Below are 20066 nucleotides of genomic sequence, written 5' to 3'. Positions count from 1 at the left end.
ATGGTTTGGGACTCTTTACTCTTATTTCATTATTTAAACTGTTTCCCTCTTCTACAGAATCTTTGCACAGCTCCCATTTTGGTTGATTATGTGAGGCTTGACCTATGTCTTCTGTCAAAGAGAATCCTTTAATAGCCTAGACAAAAAAATGCCATGAGGACATGCTGTCTGCCTGCACTATGCTAGGTGTGGTGATCATTGACAGAAGTTATGTGTACAGGTTTTTGACACAGGAAATAAAGTACCAGTGGTACTGGTTATAGAAGACAGTTAAAGCCACACAGTGAGGTAAGTCACTTAGAAAGCCAGTTTGCTCTGAAATATAGATCTAGCAATGATTAGAGGGAACTAATAAAGAAGGTATGAGAGGTCAGTCTGGAGAAGAAATGAAGCCTGAACTGATTAGGAAATGAAACGGGATAAAGGCAAAGGGAATGTCACAGGAGAGAATCCAAGAAGCTTTGCAAAGGAAGAAATAACAATTTTTGGTGATAGAATATAGAGAAAGGAGGGACAGAAGGGGATTTCAAAGGCTGTAATTGAGGAGCCCAGAGTAAATGAGCTCTGACTGGTGGAAATTTGGAGCATTAGAAGAAAAGGCAGTTTGTCAGGGAAGAAGGGCATATGTTTTGGATACTGAGTTTGAGGCAAGAGTGGAACACTCAAACGGAGCACTTGTAAATCTGGGACTGGATCCAAAGTGAGAGGTCAGGACTAGGCATCCCTAGCATAGCTATTCTAGTTGAAGGGTGGAAGTAATAAGCTGAGGGTGAACAGGTAAGGGAGTAAGAAATAGAGGGGAATGTGCAGAGGGCTGTGGATTGGGTGGGAGCCCTCTGAGGAGAAGCAAGAGGAACAAGACAAGAAAACAAGGAAGAAGCAGACAGGAACCCGAGGAGAATCATGGAATTCAACAGATGGGGTGTTTTCAAGAAGCCTAAAACTTCTCATTCTGGCCTCATAACACCTTATATTCAGAAGAGGAAAAAGAACCAGTACTCCTATAGTTTCCAAAGCTATTGAAAGCACCAATGTTAAGCAAAAAGGAACATTCATTTCTTCTTAGAGTATGAAATGGAGCTATGTAAAATAGGGTTTTAGAAAAAGCTATCTTGCCATATTGCAAATATTGCTTTTCATGAACATCTTCAGTCATTTAAAAAAATTCTGCCATTGTTTCTTGAGTTCCTTTTTAAAAATAATGCAGAAGATTGTCTCATTTTACCTTGTAGGCACAGCAGCTTGGGAAAAATTCTTCAATGTGAAAACATCTACAGAGAAGGTCAACACATTACTTGCTCTTTTACTCTGACTAAACCAAAGGATTCCAGTTTGGACCAACACAGTGTTCAAGTGATGGTCAAGGATAATGCAGGAAAAATTAGACCATCCTTCAATATAGTGCCTTTAACTTCTTATGGTAAGTTTGAGAAGTCCTCTGTTGTTCTTTTGAATAATCAATACAAATAATAAAAAAAAAAGATTTTGGTTTTAAGGTCTTTCCAGAAAAAAGGCTATGTTTATATACCTTTCTTTGATCTTTTTTAAAGAAGCAAGGTTAGAAATTCTAATTTTTATTGAGTACCTATGCCACATAGCTTTCACCTTGTATACTTATCAGTACACTGACACTGAAAGCAAGAGTTAGTTTTAGAACCAAGATCAGAACCCAGGCTCTCTGACTCTTAAGATCTACTGTCTTTACTTACAATATGGTCTTTTACTTATGATGCTGCAGAAGAAATATGATCGAATATAGTTCCTGAATAATGTATTTCATAGTTTTAAAAAGATTAGACTGGAGGTGGAGTGATCAGGGGTGATATTCAAATTATCTGACATTCTGAGTGGTCCAGGCACTGATCAGTCAGAATAGCCAGTGCAGCCGAGTGTTAACCTGTTAGAAAGAGCCTCCTACTTGAAAACAAAATATTGGCTTGAGGTACTAGCTCCTTCACTTTGGACAAGGCATATAGACACTCTTTAAGTGTTTCCTCATCTATAAAACAGGATGCATAGTCCCTCTTGATCTCAAAGGATTATACAGTTCACCCTTGAACAACATGGGTTTGAACTGTGTGGGTCCACTTACACGTGTCTCTTTTTCTCAATAAATCTGTACAGTACTGTAAATTTATTTTATCTTCCTTATGATTTTATTAATAACATTTTATTTAGGTTACTTTATTATAACAATATAGTATATAATACATATACAAAATATGCATTAATTGGCTGTTTATAATATCAGGCTTCTGGTCAACAGTAGGCTATTAGTCGTAAGTTTTTGAGGAGTCAAAAGTTATATGCTGATTTTTGACTGAGGGGTGGGCAACTCCCTTAACCCCTTTGTTGTTTAAGGGTCAACTGTACTAAGTTCCACGTGATATGAGGTGTATGAAAGTGTTTTGTAAATCTCTAAAGCAGACTACTGTAAGCATCATGTTGCTCAGATTCTGGCTTAGTGGTATACAGAAAATTTATAGGTAAATAACCATGAATTGACAAAACCTCCCAAGTCTGTGAGCAGAGCACTATTTACCACTCTTTCAGATAGTCACAGAAGTGTATTCTAATAGTGAAACAAAGGCAGCTTAGTTTATAGGTCAGGGGAGTGAGATCATAGGAACGTGCCAAGTGGGATAATCTGAAGCAAAGCCCTTCTCTGTCCTCTCCCTTGCTTGGCAGGTTAGACCTTTTGAAGTTCATTTCCCTAGTTTTCTTCCTAGAGATTAGTGGTGACATAAAGAGACATCCTTCTCAGCTAGAGGGTGGTATCTTAAGGTTTTCTGTTAGTTATCCAGTCTCTTCTGTCGTATGGTCTTATGCATAATTGACTCCCCCAAAACTAAATTGACTAAGCTAGTTTTTTACTTTATTTTAAATTGTGGTTATAATCACATAGCATTAAATTTACCATCATATCCACTTCTAAGTGAACTGTTCAGCAGTTAAATATATTCACATTGTTGTGCAGCAGACGTCAAGAACTTTTTCATCTTGTGAAATTGAAACTTGATGCCCCCAAACACTATTTCCCTCTCACCTCTCCCCCTGCTCTGGGTAACCACCTTCCTACTTTATGTTTCTATGATTTTCAATACTTTAGATACCTCATAAGTGGAATCATATAGTACTTGTTCTTTTGTGATGGGCTTATTTCACTTAGCATAATGTCCTTGAGGTTCATCCATGTTGTAGCATATGACAGAGACTGGGCTAGTGTTTAAATTGTGGTCTTTGGTTACAAATGGACAACAGCTGGAGAAACTCCTTATACCCGGTGTCCTTCTTACTCATTACATGAATGCACATCTGGAGCCAAGCATTTATTTTCTTTAAGATGCAGCTGGAAGTCCAGATTATACCCTGGCCATGCTCTAACCAGATTCAGGTCAGAGTCCATGTCATCTGCCCAGAAACCCAAAGATATCCCTTTGATCCATTTTACTAGGTGATTTAAATAAGCTTCTTATATTAATTGTGCCTAATCAGAAATCTAGAACTGTATGTCTGATCATGTAAGGCCATTCAAAGTATCCCTAATTGGATATAATTTTGTGACCTTCATTATCTCTACCCACATATGTATTGTATGAAAATAAACTCTGGAAGCTAATTTGTAGTTTTCTATCTTTCAGTGCAACCGGATCCTCCACATATTAAAAGTCTCTTCTTCCAACATGGTGTCTTACATGTGCTAGGGAAGAATCCACAGAATTTTGCTAGCACTTGCTTATCTTATCAAGTAGAAGTCAATAACAGCCAACCTGAGACACATTTTATTTTCTCCGTAAGTTTCTTTTTTAGATATTCTTTTATTTGGATATTTTTCTTTCACTTGAATTTCTTAAAGTGTAACGCATTGAAAGATCAATGAAATATAGCGTTTAGATTTGTCACATAATTATGATGATGATACTGAAGCTTCTTGTCTGAAATAGGATGGTGGAAGTTTTGAGGTTTTACGGTAGCATTGACCAAAAAGTTCATGCCATACATTAATTCATTTGCTCAAAAATTTTTATTATGCACCTGCCATGTGTATATGATGCCTGATGAACACGTTTTTTTTCTATGAGGCTTACCTACCTTACCTACTAGAGGATAAATATGTAAATGAACAAACTAATTTCAGGGAGTGGATGCTATAAAGAAAATTAAATGGGGTGATGTAGTAGAGTGATGGGAGGGCCTGAGGGAATAGTAGGTAGGATAGTCATCCAAAATGATGACATTTGAGATGAGACCAGAGTGCTGAGCAGCAGCTGGGCCATGTGAAGATCTGGGGTTGGAGAGCATAGTTAGTACAAGGACTGAAGCAGGAATGAATGTGGCATGGGTGAAAAACAGAATGGAGGCTGAGGTCAGATCAGGTAGATACTTGGCAGCTCTGGTTGACCATTCAGTTTTCTTGGAGTTTGAATACTAAAGTATTCAAATTTGAGTCATCAGTATTGGTTGGATTATCTGTGGTTTTGCTCTTCAGAATCTAATACAAAACATGCTAATTAGAGGTTCCTTTGGAGCACTGGGCATAACAGCATGTGGCATAACCTCAGGACATCATTGTCATTGTTACACATTAGAGTAGAGGAAACAAACTGGGCCTCCAACGGTTTTGTTTGGAACACGAACAAAGTGGGGTTTTGTTTGTTTTTATAAATTTGATTTTTTTTTGCCCAGATTTAAAATTGTGGAACTTGAGGAGCGTAGTTTCCGTAAGGTAGTTCCTTGAGACCACAGAGGCTGCCACTCACTTGTGTGCCACCTGCCCAGGCCCTGCATGCATTTGGGTTTTAGATGTTAGAAACCAAATTTCTTATGTTGGCTTTTAAGGAAGCCCAGCACCTCAAGCCTTGGCAAATTCCTTGGTTCAGTTGTTTTAGCTCATAATGAAAGTTTCAAAATACAAACTTACCATGGTTTGACCTAATGATGGTGCAAAAAGCGATACACATTCAGTAGAAACTGTACTTTAAATTTTGAATTTTGATCTTTTTCCTGGACTAGTGATATGCAGTATGATACTCTCTCATGGGTAATTACTTTTAGTTCAATGCTTCAAACGTTCAGGCTTACTTGGCTTTTAGCTGTGTACATTAATGATGAGCATCCATCCATTGTTTTTTTCACTTTTGGTACACTATTCAATAAATTATATGAGATAGTCAACACTTTATTATAAAATAGGCTTTGTGTTAGGTGATTTTGCTATGTAAGTGTTCTGAGCATGTATAAGGTAGACTAGGCTAACCTTTGATGCTCAGTAGGTTAGGTGTATTAAATGTATTTTTGACTTAGGATATTTTCAACTTATGAGGTGTTTATTGGGATATAACCCCATCATAAGTTGAAGAGTATCTTATTAAGTATCTGTACTTAATAAAATAAGCCACTGCTGACAGGATATAACTCCAGAGGGAGTGACCAGGTCCACAGCTGAGCAGAGCTTTTCTGGGCATTTGCAGATATATCTATTTCAGAAATAGATAACATTTATTTATTTAGATGTATCTATATCTAATTATCTAGAACAGAAATGGGTGTCCCCATACAACACTGCAAAAGGAAAAAGCAAAGGGCTTCCAAGTGGGGAGGGAGTGTGGCTTGCATGTAAGTGAGCTCCCAGAAAGCTGAAATCTACTTGACTACTCCCAGCCTTTACTGCTCTCCTGTGTCAAATCCTGACAACACATGCTCGTTGTATTATGCATTTGGCACTGAATTATGCCCTGCTAGTTACCCCGATCACATGTGTAGGCCTTTTTTCTCTACTAAAAATATAAGCTCCTGTAGGGAGGAGTTAGGTGTTATTTACTTTGGGCCGTTCCTGCTATTAATAGCAGCTAACATGTATTGAGCAATTAGTATGTACTAGGTATTTTAATAAGCATTTTATTTGAATTGTCTCATTAAGTCCTTACATTAACCCCAAGGATCTAGATCCTGTTTCCCCCCTCATTTTACAGATGAGAAAACTCAGTCTCAGAGGTTACTCCTAAGATCACATTTTTAGAAAGTGGTAGAGTCAAGATTGCAGCAAAAGTCTACGTTCAAAGGTTTTGTTCGTAACCACTGGAGATCACATTACTACTTCCCCTTAATAGTAACAGCCATCATTTATTAAGTGTTTATGTTATGCTACAAATATACTCTTTTGTGTACTTCTTTTTTTAAAAAAAAGATTTTATTTATCTTTAGACAGAGGGGAAGGGAGGGAGAAGGAAAGGGAGAGAAACATCAAAGTGTGGTTGCCTCTTGTGCGCCCCCTACTGGGGACCTAGCCTGCAACCCAGGCATGTTCCCTGATAGGGAATTGAACCGACAACCCCTCGGCTCACAGGCGGGCACTCAGTCCACTGAGCCACATCAGCCAGGGCTCTTTTGTGTACTTTTTATATGGTGGCTTATAACATTTCATGAAATAGGTTACATTTTATTGAGAAACTAAGGCTCAGAGAGGTTAAGTAGCTTACTACAGGCCACACAGCTAATAAATATGACTTCAAAAGTTGGTCTTCATGTACTAAACTTTGACAAGAATACTTAGTATAACACCGTTTGTGTAATTATCACTTAATAAATTTTTGTTGAATTACCTTCTTTACAAACTTCTGAATGGAAGAGAACACACATACTATGGAATTTATTCATGTAAACAGAACTATAATCTATGTGGAATTAACTCTGTTTACATACTTGAGTTTAATGTACTCTTTCCTAGCAGATGCTCACCAGCTGCTTCCTCCCCTAGAATGTCATCAGCTTTTTGTGCGCTCCCTGATCTTGAGCTGCACTGGTTAGACCTTTTTTTTTCTTTTTCAAGACTTTTTGATGAATTATTTTGCTTGGTGATACAGTTAGGAGGGGTTGTGGTTAGAAGTAGCTTATAACAGACTCACAAAGTAAGAAATGCCTTGTCTTTGACTACCTACATCCCTGCAAACTATCTACTTGATTCTCTGTGCCTTTGTTTTCTTTTTATCATAGAGGTATCTGAGCAACTGATAGACAACACAAGAGAATTTACATTTGAACAAGAGCCCAGAGACTTTAATTTACACAATGATTTGCTGATATAAATAGGAGTCATATGTATATGGGAGATGTCTAAGGGAGGGGGGACGTCAGCCTGCAACCTGATCCCTCAAGTAGTAGTTGACACTTGTGGTTCCCCAGCAGGTCTCTGATTCCAAATGGCCAGCAATGAGATACAGTAGTCCCTGAGTGGCTTTTTCTCTGTACCTATATGAAGTATTGATAGGATGACCCTTCATCATTCGGTTGGCTTTTTAGCTCTTCACAAATGCTGGTAGGAACCATTTAGTGAATGACATTGAATGCCAAAAATCACAGCTGTGTGTTCTGGTCTTTGTTCTATATTTAAACATCTCTTTGATAGAAGTTGAATTATTTTTATATGAATGTCTAATCACTATGTTATACACCTGAAACAAATATACTATTGTATGTCTACTGTAATTGAAAAATAAAAAATATTTTAAGAAAAGAAGTTCACAATTTTTTTCCAGCTTAGTGAGGTTATGATTAACAAGTAAAAATTGTATGTATTTAGGTTGTACAATGTGATTATTTTTAAGGCGTACAACATGATGATTCAATAGACATATACATTATGAATTGTTATCCACACTCAAGTTAATTAAGATCCATCACATCACAGTTACTTTTTTTTTCTTTTTTTTCGTGTGGTGAGAACACTTAAAATCTATTCTCTTAGCAAATATCAAGTATATAATAAAGTATTATTAACCATAATCACCATGCTATACATGAGGTCTCCAGAACTTATTATTGAAATTTTGTACCCTTTGACCAACATCTTCCCATTTTCTGTATCTCCCAGCCTCCGGCAACTACCATTCTATTCTGTCCTTCTTCGAATTTGACTTTATTAGATTCTACATAGAAGTGAGATCATACAGTATTTGTCTTTCTCTCTCTGGCTTACTTCAGTTAGCATAATGCTGTCAAGTGTCATACATGTTATTGCAAATGGCAGGATTTCTTTCTCTTTTTCTTCTTTACTTATTTCATGGCTGAATAATATTCCATGGTATATATGTGCCACCTCTTCTTTATCTGTTCATCCATTGATGGATATTTAGGTTGCTTCCACATCTTGGCTATGGTGCATAATGCTGCAGTGAACATAGGGGTGCATATAGCTCTTTGAGGTTCTGATTTCATTTCCTTTGACTACATATACAGAGGTGGGATTGCTGGATTGTATGGTAGACCTATTTTTAGTATTTTGAGGAAACTCCATACTACTTTTCATAGTGGCTACACCAATTCACATTCCCACTAACAATGTATGAGGGTCCCCTTTTCTCCACATTCTTGACAACACTTCTTATTTGTTGATTTTTTTGGCGATAGCCCTTCTAACCAGTTTGGGATGAGAGCTCATTGTGGTTTTGATTTGCATTTCCCAGATGATTAGTGATATTGAACAGTTTTTTCATGTACCCGTTGGCCAGAAGTAGACTAAGCAAGAGATTTTAATATTTCTTTACTCAATTTTGAAATATTTGCATTTCAGGAACTGATTGTTCTCCTTATATCAGACAGCAAGTAACTTAAATTGTGTGGAGTAAAATTTTACATTATACTTTCTTTTCTGTAACCCAGTTATTTTTGATATGTTATACTCTCCACAAGGGACAATGATTCCTCTTTTCTTTTTTTAACTTGTAATTGATGAATAGTTTTCTGTAGAAAAACTGCACGAGTTGTTATATACAGTTCAATGATTTTTCACAAGTGATTTTTGCAAATGATTTTTCACTAATATAACTAGCATACCAGAAGCCCTACCTGTGACCCTTTTTGGTCACTCCTCTCCCAAAGGGCAACTATTATCCTGACTTCTAACCCCATGGATTAGTTTTATTGACTCTTTTTAAACTTTATATAAGTGACTTATAGATAATTTATTTTTTATGTGTCTGCCTTCTTTCATTCGGTGTTATATTTATGAGATTGACTGATAATGTTGCCCATAGGTGTAGATGGTTTATTCTCATTGTACGCATTCTATTGTGCCAATATACCACATTTAATTTATCCATTCTCCCATTGATGGACATTTGGGTAGTTTACAGTTTGGGGTTTTATGAGTAGAGTTTTTAATGAACATTTTCATACTTGTCTCTTGGAGTTCATGTGCCTACATTTTGGTTGGGCACATATGGGTTGTAGGGTTACATCTGATTCTCTCTTGTAAATAATATCAGCTTTCCCAAGTAGTTTTGCCAATTTACACTACTAAGAGCAGAAATTGAGAGTGCTACTAGACCCTTCATATCCTCACCAACCACTTGGTGTTTTCTGGTAGGTGTGCGTATTGTTATCTTGTGGATTTAATTTACATTTCCCTGATGACTAATGAAGTTGAGCACTTTTTTATGTTTATTGGCAATTTGAATATCCTCTTGTGAAATGCCTATTCAAGTCTTTTTCCAGTTTTTCTATTTGGTTGTCTCTTTTCCTTATGAGCTTTTGAATATATGTACATGTGTGTATTATGTATAAATGTAAGCATATACTAAAGATCATATATATGCAAGTCCTTTGTAATAAATTGCAAATATCTTCTCTTTATACCTTAACTTTTTTGTTTCCTGAATAAGATATATTTCAATGAACTGAAGTTTTTAATTTTAATATAGATGGCTTTATACATTTTTTTTCTTTATGGTTAATATTATTTTGGTTCTATTTAAGGAATCATATTTGTTTTGTTTCACGGTCATGAATGTGTTTTATGTTTTCATGTAAAATCTTGCTGTAGTTACATATTTATTTGTTCATTTATTTTAACTTTTACGTTTAATCTGCAGTCTGTCTGGAATTGACTTTGTAAATAATGTGAAGTAGGGCCAAGAATTTTTTCCCCCATATGGATATGTAATTGATCCAGCACCACTTATTTAAAAACCATTCACTTTTCACTGCAGCTGGTTCTCTTTTAATGGGATAAAGGAAACCTTTTTAGACATGGTTAAATGATGTAAAACATGGTCTTTTTAATATTTCCAATTTATTCTTTTTTTTATGTTTTAGGTTGACGAACCCATGTGTGATAATTCAGAATTTGAGGGAAACCTGAAGGTCAGTAAATTCAACTTTAGCTATTTGGGCTTAAACTCATAAGAGTAACTGGGGGTAGGGCAGCGTGAGCAGAGCCTAAATTTGAACTGCTTTGAGAAAAATGAACTACTTTGTTCTCCTGTGTTATTGCCAGTTTTTATTCAGGGGTTGTAAAGTCAGATAAGTTGGATTACAATACAAGTTTTAATCATATACAGAATGTGGTCAATAATTATATTTAGGATTAAGAGCCAGAGAAAGAAAAAAATGTTAATATTTCTTGTTTTTTTTTGTTTTGTTTTTTTTTTACTTTATATCTAAGGGTACAATTTGTTTCCCGGTTCCTGGTGTTTTTCCTGATACTTTGAACACAGTCAGAATGAGAGTCAAAACAAATAAGTTATGCTATGAGGATAACAAACTCTGGAGTGATTGGAGTCCAGTGATGACTATAGGTAAGGGAATAGGACTTCATTAAAACTGAAACCACTGATGGGGAGGAAGGACTGTTCTGCCTTCTTGATGTCAGCCAGAGAGTATAACATCTGAAATGCATTTTCTGTTTCATTACTGTCAAATTACACAAGGTAAATTTGCAATATATAGTTCTTTGAAAATCCGCAATCTGAATGGCCTTCTCTTCTGTCCTGTCTCCATCTTTATTAATGACCTGAACAAAAATATAGAAGATAGGCATGATTAAATCTACAGATTATACAATGCTAGAAGACTAATCTATATGCTGGTGATAGAATCAAGAGTAAAACAATGGCCCTTTATGACATTTAATAGGGATAAACCTGTATCTAGATTTGAAAAAATCAGTTTCATTTATTAATCGAGAGGCTGAACAAGCTATGTGCCAGGCTCAAGTACTGGATTGAAAACACCTGTGATTTATGAATATGTGTGTTGTAGGGTGGAGTATGGGGTTTTATTTGACTGTAAATTCCAAGTGACTGGACACTCAACCCCTAAGTGTCCATAAAGGCATATGCAGTCATAGGTAGCACTGATAGAGTAGCACCTAAAACAAGGGAGTGCTTCAGAGTGGGACACAGTGTCCCAACAACATCAGAAGTGTGCTGTATTCATTCTGGGCACCACATTGTAGGAGGCGAATCAACAGACTGGAATCTATCTTGAAAGGTAATCGGGATGCTGAAGAATCTCAAAATTTAGTGAGGAACAGTTGATGAAGTAAGCTTGCAGAGTTATGATTCATGAATTCTAACATTTGAGATATTGTCAGATGGAATAGGCAGGCTCTGTGCCTTTCTTGTAGCTCCATGGGGCAACTTAAGGACTTTCTAACTGCTATCTAACAGTCAGAGACAGGTGGCTGAGGTAATCAGTTCCCTATTAATTGATAAACTGAACAAGCTATGCACTAGACGTGGTTGTATTAGTTATCTGTTATTGTATAACAAATCACCCCAAAATGTGGTGGCTTTAAAAAAACATATTTATCATCTCAGTTTATTTCTTGTGTTAGGAATCTGGGCACAGCTTATCTAGGTACCTCTGGCTCAGATTCTCTCATGAGGTTACAGTCGAGCTGTCAGTGAAGACTAGAGTGAGATCTGAAGGCTTGACTAGGGCTGGATAGTCCACTTCTGAGCTCACTACTAATGTGGTCATTGGGGAGCCTCAATCGTATCCCCCAAAAAGATATGTCCAAGTTCTAACTCCTGGTACCTGTGAATGAGACCTTATTTGGAAGAGTTTTTGCAGATACAATCAAGTAGAGATGAGGTCATACTGGCTTGGAGTAGGCCCTAAACTCAATGACTAGTATTCTCATAAGGAGAGAGGGAAGATGGCAGGGTAGGCAGCCATGGCTCACCTCTTCACACACCACATCAAAAATACAACTAAAATATAGAACAACCACCGCTCAGGAATATCAGAAATAGAGCTGAATGGAAGTGTGGCAACTCTGAAATGGAGTTGAATGGAAGTCTGACAACTACAGAGTTAAACCACATCCATACAGACTGATAGGAGGTGCGCAGACACAGAACAGTCTGGTCCCACACCTACGTGGATAAAAATTTGGGAGGGATATCTTGGTGGGAGAAGTCCCAGACCCACACCAGGACCCCAGCCCAGGGTCCTACAGCCAGGAAGATAAGTCCCCACAACTTCTGGCTGCAAAAAATGAGCCAGGAGCAGGGATTGAGTCTGAGGAAGAAACTTTTGGAGCTCCAAAAAGTTCCTCTTCAAGAACGCACGCACGGACTCACTCAGACTCTCTCTGAACTCTAGCACCGGGGTAGCAGCTTGAAAGGCACCAGTGATGTACAGAGAGAAACTGAAGTGTCTGTTATCAAGATGAGCAGAGGCCATTGTCCCTTTACTAAACCCTTCCCCCACAGAGCTTGTAAGCTAGTGCCATATCTGAGACTCCAACAACCTGGCTAACCCTGTTTGACACTAGGATATTCTCCAGAGGCTCTACCCCACCCAATTTACGGGCCCACCCAAACTGCTTTTCCGTAAGAATGGCTGGTCTTGGCTTATAAATCCCATCAAACAAGCAACAGCTGTCTTCAGTGAGCCCTAGTTGCAGCCAGATTAGATTCACAGTTTGATTTGCCTGGAAATCTTCAAGCCCAGCACAAGTAGCAGCCACCTCAGACTGCTTTAAAGCTCAGGCAGGGTGGTCCTGGCAAAACACAGGTGAAAGGCTGACCTTGATCTGTACCACCCAGGAAACCCCAGGGCCAATATAATCAGTGGAAGCTACAGACCACATGGGAGCACCACCACTCTCCCTCTGCATGCCTGATCCTCCCCGGAGGGCGGAGGTTGGTGGTCAGTGGTGACAGCCAGTCCTTGCAGCTGACTGGCCTGGGTAAATCCCTCCCATTGATCTGGCAACAGCAACCAAGTCTCAACAACAAGAGGAGGGTATAATCAGCCCACACAAAGGATGCACCTCAAGTACCCAGTTGCAGTGAGAGGGGAGGCTGTGCCACTGAACCCTAGAGGACACTTACTACATTAGGCCACACTACCAAGATGGGGAGTCAAGGCAGCGAAAGTGAGGAGATAAAGAAATGGCCTAAATGAAAGAACAGATCAAAACTCCAGAAAAGGAGTGAAATGAAATGGAGATAAGCAGTCTGTCAGATGCAGAGTCCAAAATACTGGTTATAAAGATGTTCAAGGAACTTATTGAGGACCTCAGAAGCATAAAAAAGACCCATTCAGAAACAAAGGATACACTAATTGAAATATAGAACAATTTAGAGGGAAACAACAGTAGAGTAGATGAAGCCAAGTGAAAAAACAACCAATCAGAGCAACAAGAAGAAACGAGAATAAAAAAAAAAAAACACTAGGGTAGTGTAAGCAGCCTCTGGGACAACTTCAAGAGGTCCAACATTCACCCATAGGGGTACCAGAAGAAGAGGAGAAAGAGCAAGAAATTAGAAATCTATTTGAAAAAATAGTGAAAGAAAACTCCCCCAATTTGGTGAAGGAAATAGATATGCAAGTCCGGGAAGCACAGAGAGTCCCAATTATGATGGATGCAAAGAGGCCCATTCCAAGACACTTCATAATTAAAATGCCAAGGTTAAAGATAAGGAGAGACTCTTAAAAGCAACAAGAGAAAAGAAGTTAGTTACTAGAAGGTTGCCAAATGAGGGGAGGGGAGAATGGGTGAAAAGGTGAGGGGATTAAGAAGTACATAGGTAGTTACAGGATATCTGTGGGGGTATAAAGTACAGTATAGGAAATGGAGTAGCCAAAGAGCTTATATGCATGACCCATGGACATGAACAGTGGTGGGGAGACTGCCTGAGGGAGTAGGGGGTGCTGGGTGAAGGGAGGCAAAGGGGTAAAAATCAGGACAACTGTAATAGCATAATCAATAAAATATAATTTAAAAAAAGAAGAAGAGAGGATACACAGAAATACAGAGACATGGACACACAGGGGAGAAGACTATAAAGGATGGAGGCAGGGATTGGAGTGATGCAGCTACAAGCCAAAGAATGCTAAGGATTCTGGGAACCACCAGAAGAACCTAGGAACAGGCAAGGAGGAGTTCTTTAGAGCCTTCAGAGGGAGCATGTCCCTGTTGATACCTTCATTTTAGACTTTTAGCCTCCAGAACTGTGAGAATATATATTTCTGTTGTTTTAAACCAACCAGGGTATGGTGATTCGTTACAGCAATTCTAGGAAATTAGTACAGAGACCTCCCTTAGTTCCTTGCCACATGGATCTCCCCATAGGGGCTATCTCATGACATAGCAGCAGCTGGCTCCCCCAAATGAGTGATCCAAGCAAGAAAAAGTGTATGAGAGAACACGCAATATGGAAACCACAATCTTTTATAAGTTGATCTTGTAAATGACATCTCATCACTGTTGCTATTCATTTCTTCACAAATGAGCCAATTAGTCCAGCCCACTCTCAAGGGGAGGGAATTACACAAGAGTGTGAATATCAGGAGGCAGGGATCATTTGGGGTTATTTTAGAGGCTGCCTAAAACAATGATGTTAGACCTTGATGGTTTCTAAATGTTCATGCTGAAGTGGAAAAGATAAGCAAATAAATAGACATATGATATTTCATGTGTTAGGTGTAACAAGGCAGTTAATGAAAGACTAAAATTGGACAGTGCTGGATTTGAGACTTGGCTCCATCATCCTAAAGTCTTAGGCACAAGCTAGTAAACCGCTCTGAGCCTTATCCTTCTCATCTGTATAAATAGGAGACAATATTATCTATCTCTGTAGCATAGATATAAGCATGTAGAAGCATCTAGTATTGTATCAGACATATAGTAGGTGCTCAGTTAAGAATACTAGTAGTGGGCTCTGGCTGGTGTGGCTCAGTGGATTGAGTGCCGGCCTGTGAACCAAAGGGTCTCCAGTTCAATTCCCAGTCAGGGCACATGCCTGGGTTGCAGGCCAGGTCCCCAGCAGGGGTGTGCGAAATGCAACCACACATTGACGCTTTTCTCCCTCTCTAAAAATAAATAAAATATTAAGAAAAAGTAATGCAGGCCTATCTTTATTTTTAAAAACTAGTAGTAGTAGTTGTAGGTAGGACGATTTTAGGTGTACTAATAGTATTAAGTAACCAATTAGAAAAGATAATCACTGTTAATGAGATAACGTATTTAACAAATATAACATCTTTGCTAATAGTGTCCGAAGCTTGTTAAGATATTTTGGTTTCAGATAATTTTTAAGGTGTTTATTCATTAATGGAATTTTAGGTACCAGAGCCGGACTCTTCCTCCCACCCCCAGTATTTAGATAACAAGATAACAGCAGATAAGGTAATTGAAGGCTTTTGAGAAAAGATTGAGGTAGAGGGCAGAAATATCTGTGACCTCACTAGTCTGTAAGAGAGCTGTTTCTTGGTCTATTTTTAAAAGGATTTGATTTCTCATATCTTCCTGTTTGCTCTTCGTTTTCCAGGTAAGAAGACCAATCCCACACTCTACACAACCATGCTACTCATCATTCCGATCATTGTTGCAGGTGCAATCATAGTCCTTCTGCTCTATCTAAAAAGGTAAGGCAGCTGCTCAGGCAAGCTTGACAGTTTCTGCTAGCCTGGTTGCTAAAGTTATTACTCCATGTTTGCCCAGTATACTAAAAGCATCTGGATTATAACTGGCTTTTAGTACTATGGAATGGCAAAGAAATATTATTATGCCCATTTTCTGGCAAGGGAAGTGTTAGACTAGTTTCCCAGGGCTCTGCTCATGCACCGCTCCCTTTGCATGGGATTAAAATTATTGATAAGACCTATGTTCACTCTACTCTTTCAAATGCCTAATTTATTGACAGTTAGTTGATAGCTGTTGGAATGAAGTTTTAGAAATGGAGACCATTACTCACCAAATGACCTGTCTGGTATGAATGCAAATCAGGTTGCTACTTAATGCTGTAGGAATGAGAGCTTCACCAAGTTGTCCATAATATACAGTATTTATTCCTTGAGAATGTTTTCCTTTCTCTATCTCACCATAGAGACTTGTCTGGTACTATCGTTTGCTCCTTCAGTAAATACTTACCTTTATTGAGTGCCTATCTGTGTGCCAGCCACCATCCTCATTGCTGGCATTACAGCAGTGAACAGTAAAAAGTCCCTATCTACATTGTAGTGGGAGGGATACGCATATATATAAAACAAATTATATGTGTATATAAAACAAGTCATAAATACAACTTCACATAGTGAGTATAAACTGGTGGGGGTAGTAGGGAGAAAGGCTAGATATTCAGAGAAAGAGTATTCTAGGGCAAGGGAACAGTAAGTGCAAAGTGTCCGAGGCTGGGTGAACTTCATGTGTCTTGTTGGAGTAGAGTGTGCAAGAGAGAAAGCAACAGGAGATGAGGCTGGAGAGATTGGCAGGGTTGGATCATATAGGCCATGGCAGGGATTGAGATTTTATCCTAAGCATAAGGGGGAAACATTGGAGAGTTTTAAGCAGGAGAGGAACGTGATCTGGTTTACTGTCACGAAAGATCACTATAGTTGCTGAGTGAAGAATAGGCAAGAACGGAAGCAGGCAGATTAGTTTAGAAGGGGAGGTATTGCAGTGTTTGAGGGGAAAGATGAGAGTAGCCGAACTAGATGGTTGGCAATGGAGGTAGTAAGAACTGGTCCAGTGTGAGATAGATTTTGAAGATAAAGTTGGTAGTACTAGCTGATGGCTGCTTCTCTGGATGTGTGGGGGAAATTGAGGATTCAAACATAACTTAGATTTTTGGCTTCAGCAAACTGAGTGAATGCTGGAGCTATTTACTGTGGTAGAGAAATTTGTGAGGAGAGCTGGTTTAAATATAAAGGTGAGACACCTATTAGATATTCAAGTAGCAATGTTAAATAGGTTGTTGTATACATGAATCTGGAGATTAAGAGAGGTCTGGGATGGAGATAAAATTTTGGAAGTCCTTGGCATGTAAATGTATTTAAAGCCCTAAGACTGGAAGAAAGTGCTCATGAAGAGAGTGAGATAAAGAGGAAAAAGGCTGAACCCAGGGGCATACCAATGTGCAGAGACCTAGGAGATGGTGTAGTCCACCAAAGTGGAGTAAAAATAGAGGAGCGAAGTGACAAAAAGAAAAATAAAAGAGGAATGTACCATGTTCTCAGATTAGTTTTTTCAAAATTATAAACAGCAAGCTCCCATCTGGTCTATGGTAACTAAAGCATTATTATCAAATGATAGGGTATCACACACACAAGCATAACTATGTGAGATGATGCATGTGTTAATTAGTTTGATTCTGGTGATCATTTCATAATGTATATGTATATCAAAACATCGCATTGTACATGCACTTCAAATAGGTACAATTTTTAAAAAGATTTTATTTATTTTTAGAGAGAGGTGAAGGGAGCGAGAGAAAGAGTGACAGAGAAACATTGATCTGTTGCCTATTGTATGCGCCACAACCAGGGACCAAACCCATAACCAAGGCATGTGTCCTGACAGGGAATCGAACCAGTGACCTTTTGCTTTGTGGGATGACGTCCAACCAACTGAGCCATGCTGGCCAGGGCCAATATGTACTATTTTTTTTCTTTCTTTCTCTTTTTAAACCAGATTGATTTTATTTATTTATTTTTTTAAATGTCAAATCCATTATAAAATATTAAAAAATTTAAATCCATTATAAAGCTCAGTGATTAAAACAACATGACACCAGCACAGAAATAATCAAGTAGATCAGTGAAATAAAGTGAGCATTCTAGAGACAAACATATATATCTGTCTAACAATGTAATATATGATTAAATTAATATTTCAAATCAATGGAGAAAATAAGGCTTATCAACAAATAAAGTGCATGGACCACTAGTATTTGAAATAAAACAAATACAGAGCCCTATTTCTCACATTATACACAAAATATTCAGGGGAGTTAAAACTCAATATGTAAAATCTAAGGAGTTTTAGGAGAAAATACGAAATAATATTTTCAAACCCAGAAGCTATAAAGCAAAAATATGGACAATATGACTATATTAAACATTTGAGACAATGCAGTAATATACATATAAAATAGTTAAAGGACAAGTAATAGAATAGGAATGTATTTGCCACGCATCTAAGAAAGGGTTAATAGTTTTTTGGGGGGTTTTTAGGGAAAAAATTCTACAAACATTTAGTCAAAAATTGATAAAGGAATACCAAAAAGTCATTTAAAGCTTTTTAAAAAATAATAGAAATAGGCAAGGAATATACAAAAACAGGTTTAGTTTCAACAAATTATCAAGTAACAATTAAAATAGCACATCATTGTCACAATCAGATTAATAAGTATTAAAAATATTGGTAATATCAAGTATTGGTGACTGTGAAAAGAACTGGGTATTCATAGACTCTTTTTCCTCATCTTCTTAAAGCAGTCCCTTTAGCATGTTTTGCAATGTTGGTTTGCTGGAGGTGCATTCCTTTAGCCTCCTTTTGTCTGGGAAACGCCTTATTTTGCCTTCCATTGTAAATGAGAGCCTTGCTGGGTCGAGCAGTCTTCATTGCGGGTCTTTGCTTTTCATTCCTTGAAATATTTCTTGCCATTCCCTTTTGCTTGTAGTGTTTCTGTTGAGAAGTCAGCTGTTAGCTGTATCGGGCCTCCCTTATATGTTACTACCTCTTTCTCCCTTGCTGCATTTAGAATTCTCTGTTTGTCTTTGATAATTTGCCATTTTAATGATGATGTGTCCTGGAGTGGGCCTCATGGGGTTCCTCCTGAATGGGACCCCCTTTATGCTTCCTGGACGGGTGAGACTTTTTCTCTCCTCCAACTAGGGAAGTTTTCCATCATTACTTTTTCAAACAGGTTCTCTATCCCTTGCTCCTCTTCTTCTCCTTCTGGTATCCCTATTATCCGGATATTATTACGTTTCAGGTTGTCCTGCATTTCCCTAAATGCCTTTCATTCTTTTTGAGACTTTTTTCATTTTCTTGCTCATTCTGGGAGGTTTTTTATACCTTATTCTCCAGCTCGCCGATCCGACCCTCTGCTTCATCAAGCCTGCATTTGATTCTTTCTTCTGTGTTCTTCAGTTCAGAAATTGTATTCTTCATTTCCTCTTGTGTCTTTTTGATAGTTTCTATGTCCTTTTTCATGGTGATATAGTTTGCAGTAAGTTCCTCATAGTTTCCCTGTAGTTTTTGGTAATTCTCTCTGAGCTCACTGAGCTCATTGAGCTTCCTTAGAATCGTTGTTTTGAACTCAATATCTGATAGTTGACTTGCGTCTACTTCATTTAGGTCTCTTTCTGGGGATTCCTCCTTTCCTTTTGATTGGGGGATGTTTCTTTGTCTTCCCATTTTTTGTGAGAGTCTTCTGTTTTGCTTCTGCTTCTTAAATTGATCTGTCTTTACTTCCTGACTTTGTGGTGTGCACTTCTATGGCAGGATGCTGCTGTTTTTTCTTTCTGGATCTGCCTCTGATGTTGTCAGATGTTGACCCTGTCTGATCTTAGGCAGTCTCTTCAAGACTTCCAGGAATCTATTGTCTGTGGCTGCCTCCTTCAGCTGTTAATCTAGTTACTCTGTACTCTTCAGGCCAATTTAGACACCACAGGGTGGGCAGAGTCCCTCCTGGGGGTGGGGTTATGAGGTCCTCTCACGCTGCTCCCGCTCAGGGGAGTGGTATGCCAGAGCCAGATGACTGCTGCTGCATGGGGACGAGTCAGCACCGGGATCCCGCTGGCTACTCTCTTTGTTCTCTCCCCAGAGTCTCCATCTCCAGCCACTCCTCAAGTGTCTCTAGAGCACTCTGCACCCCCTTTAGCCAGGGATCTAGTATCTGTGGCTGCCACTCTGTACTCAGCAGTCAGGCTTTAGCACTACCGGGCCAGGGCCGAGTTCCTCCTGGGGGTAGGGTATTGTGTCCTCTCACCCTGTTGCTGCTCAGGGGAGTGGTCTGCCTGAGCAAGATGGCTGCTGCTGCATGGGG

General features: G+C 38.5%; 1 protein-coding gene across 1 annotated transcript in view; it reads left to right on the top strand.

The window, feature by feature from the left end:
- IL13RA1 (interleukin 13 receptor subunit alpha 1) overlaps positions 1-20066 on the top strand; it is a 54917-nt gene that overhangs the window by 25115 nt on the left and 9736 nt on the right. The window contains exons 5-9 of the mRNA XM_054580326.1: positions 1233-1420; positions 3642-3793; positions 10093-10140; positions 10442-10574; positions 15564-15660. Coding sequence (XP_054436301.1) covers positions 1233-1420; positions 3642-3793; positions 10093-10140; positions 10442-10574; positions 15564-15660 — 618 coding nt within the window. The remainder of the gene's footprint in view (positions 1-1232; positions 1421-3641; positions 3794-10092; positions 10141-10441; positions 10575-15563; positions 15661-20066) is intronic.

The sequence above is a fragment of the Pteronotus mesoamericanus genome, unplaced genomic scaffold (genome assembly GCF_021234165.1).
Source record: "Pteronotus mesoamericanus isolate MK-2021 breed Mesoamerican mustached bat unplaced genomic scaffold, CSHL_Meso_final contig_57, whole genome shotgun sequence".
Taxonomy (NCBI): Eukaryota; Metazoa; Chordata; class Mammalia; order Chiroptera; family Mormoopidae; genus Pteronotus; species Pteronotus mesoamericanus.
This window is presented reverse-complemented; position numbering and strand designations above follow the sequence as displayed.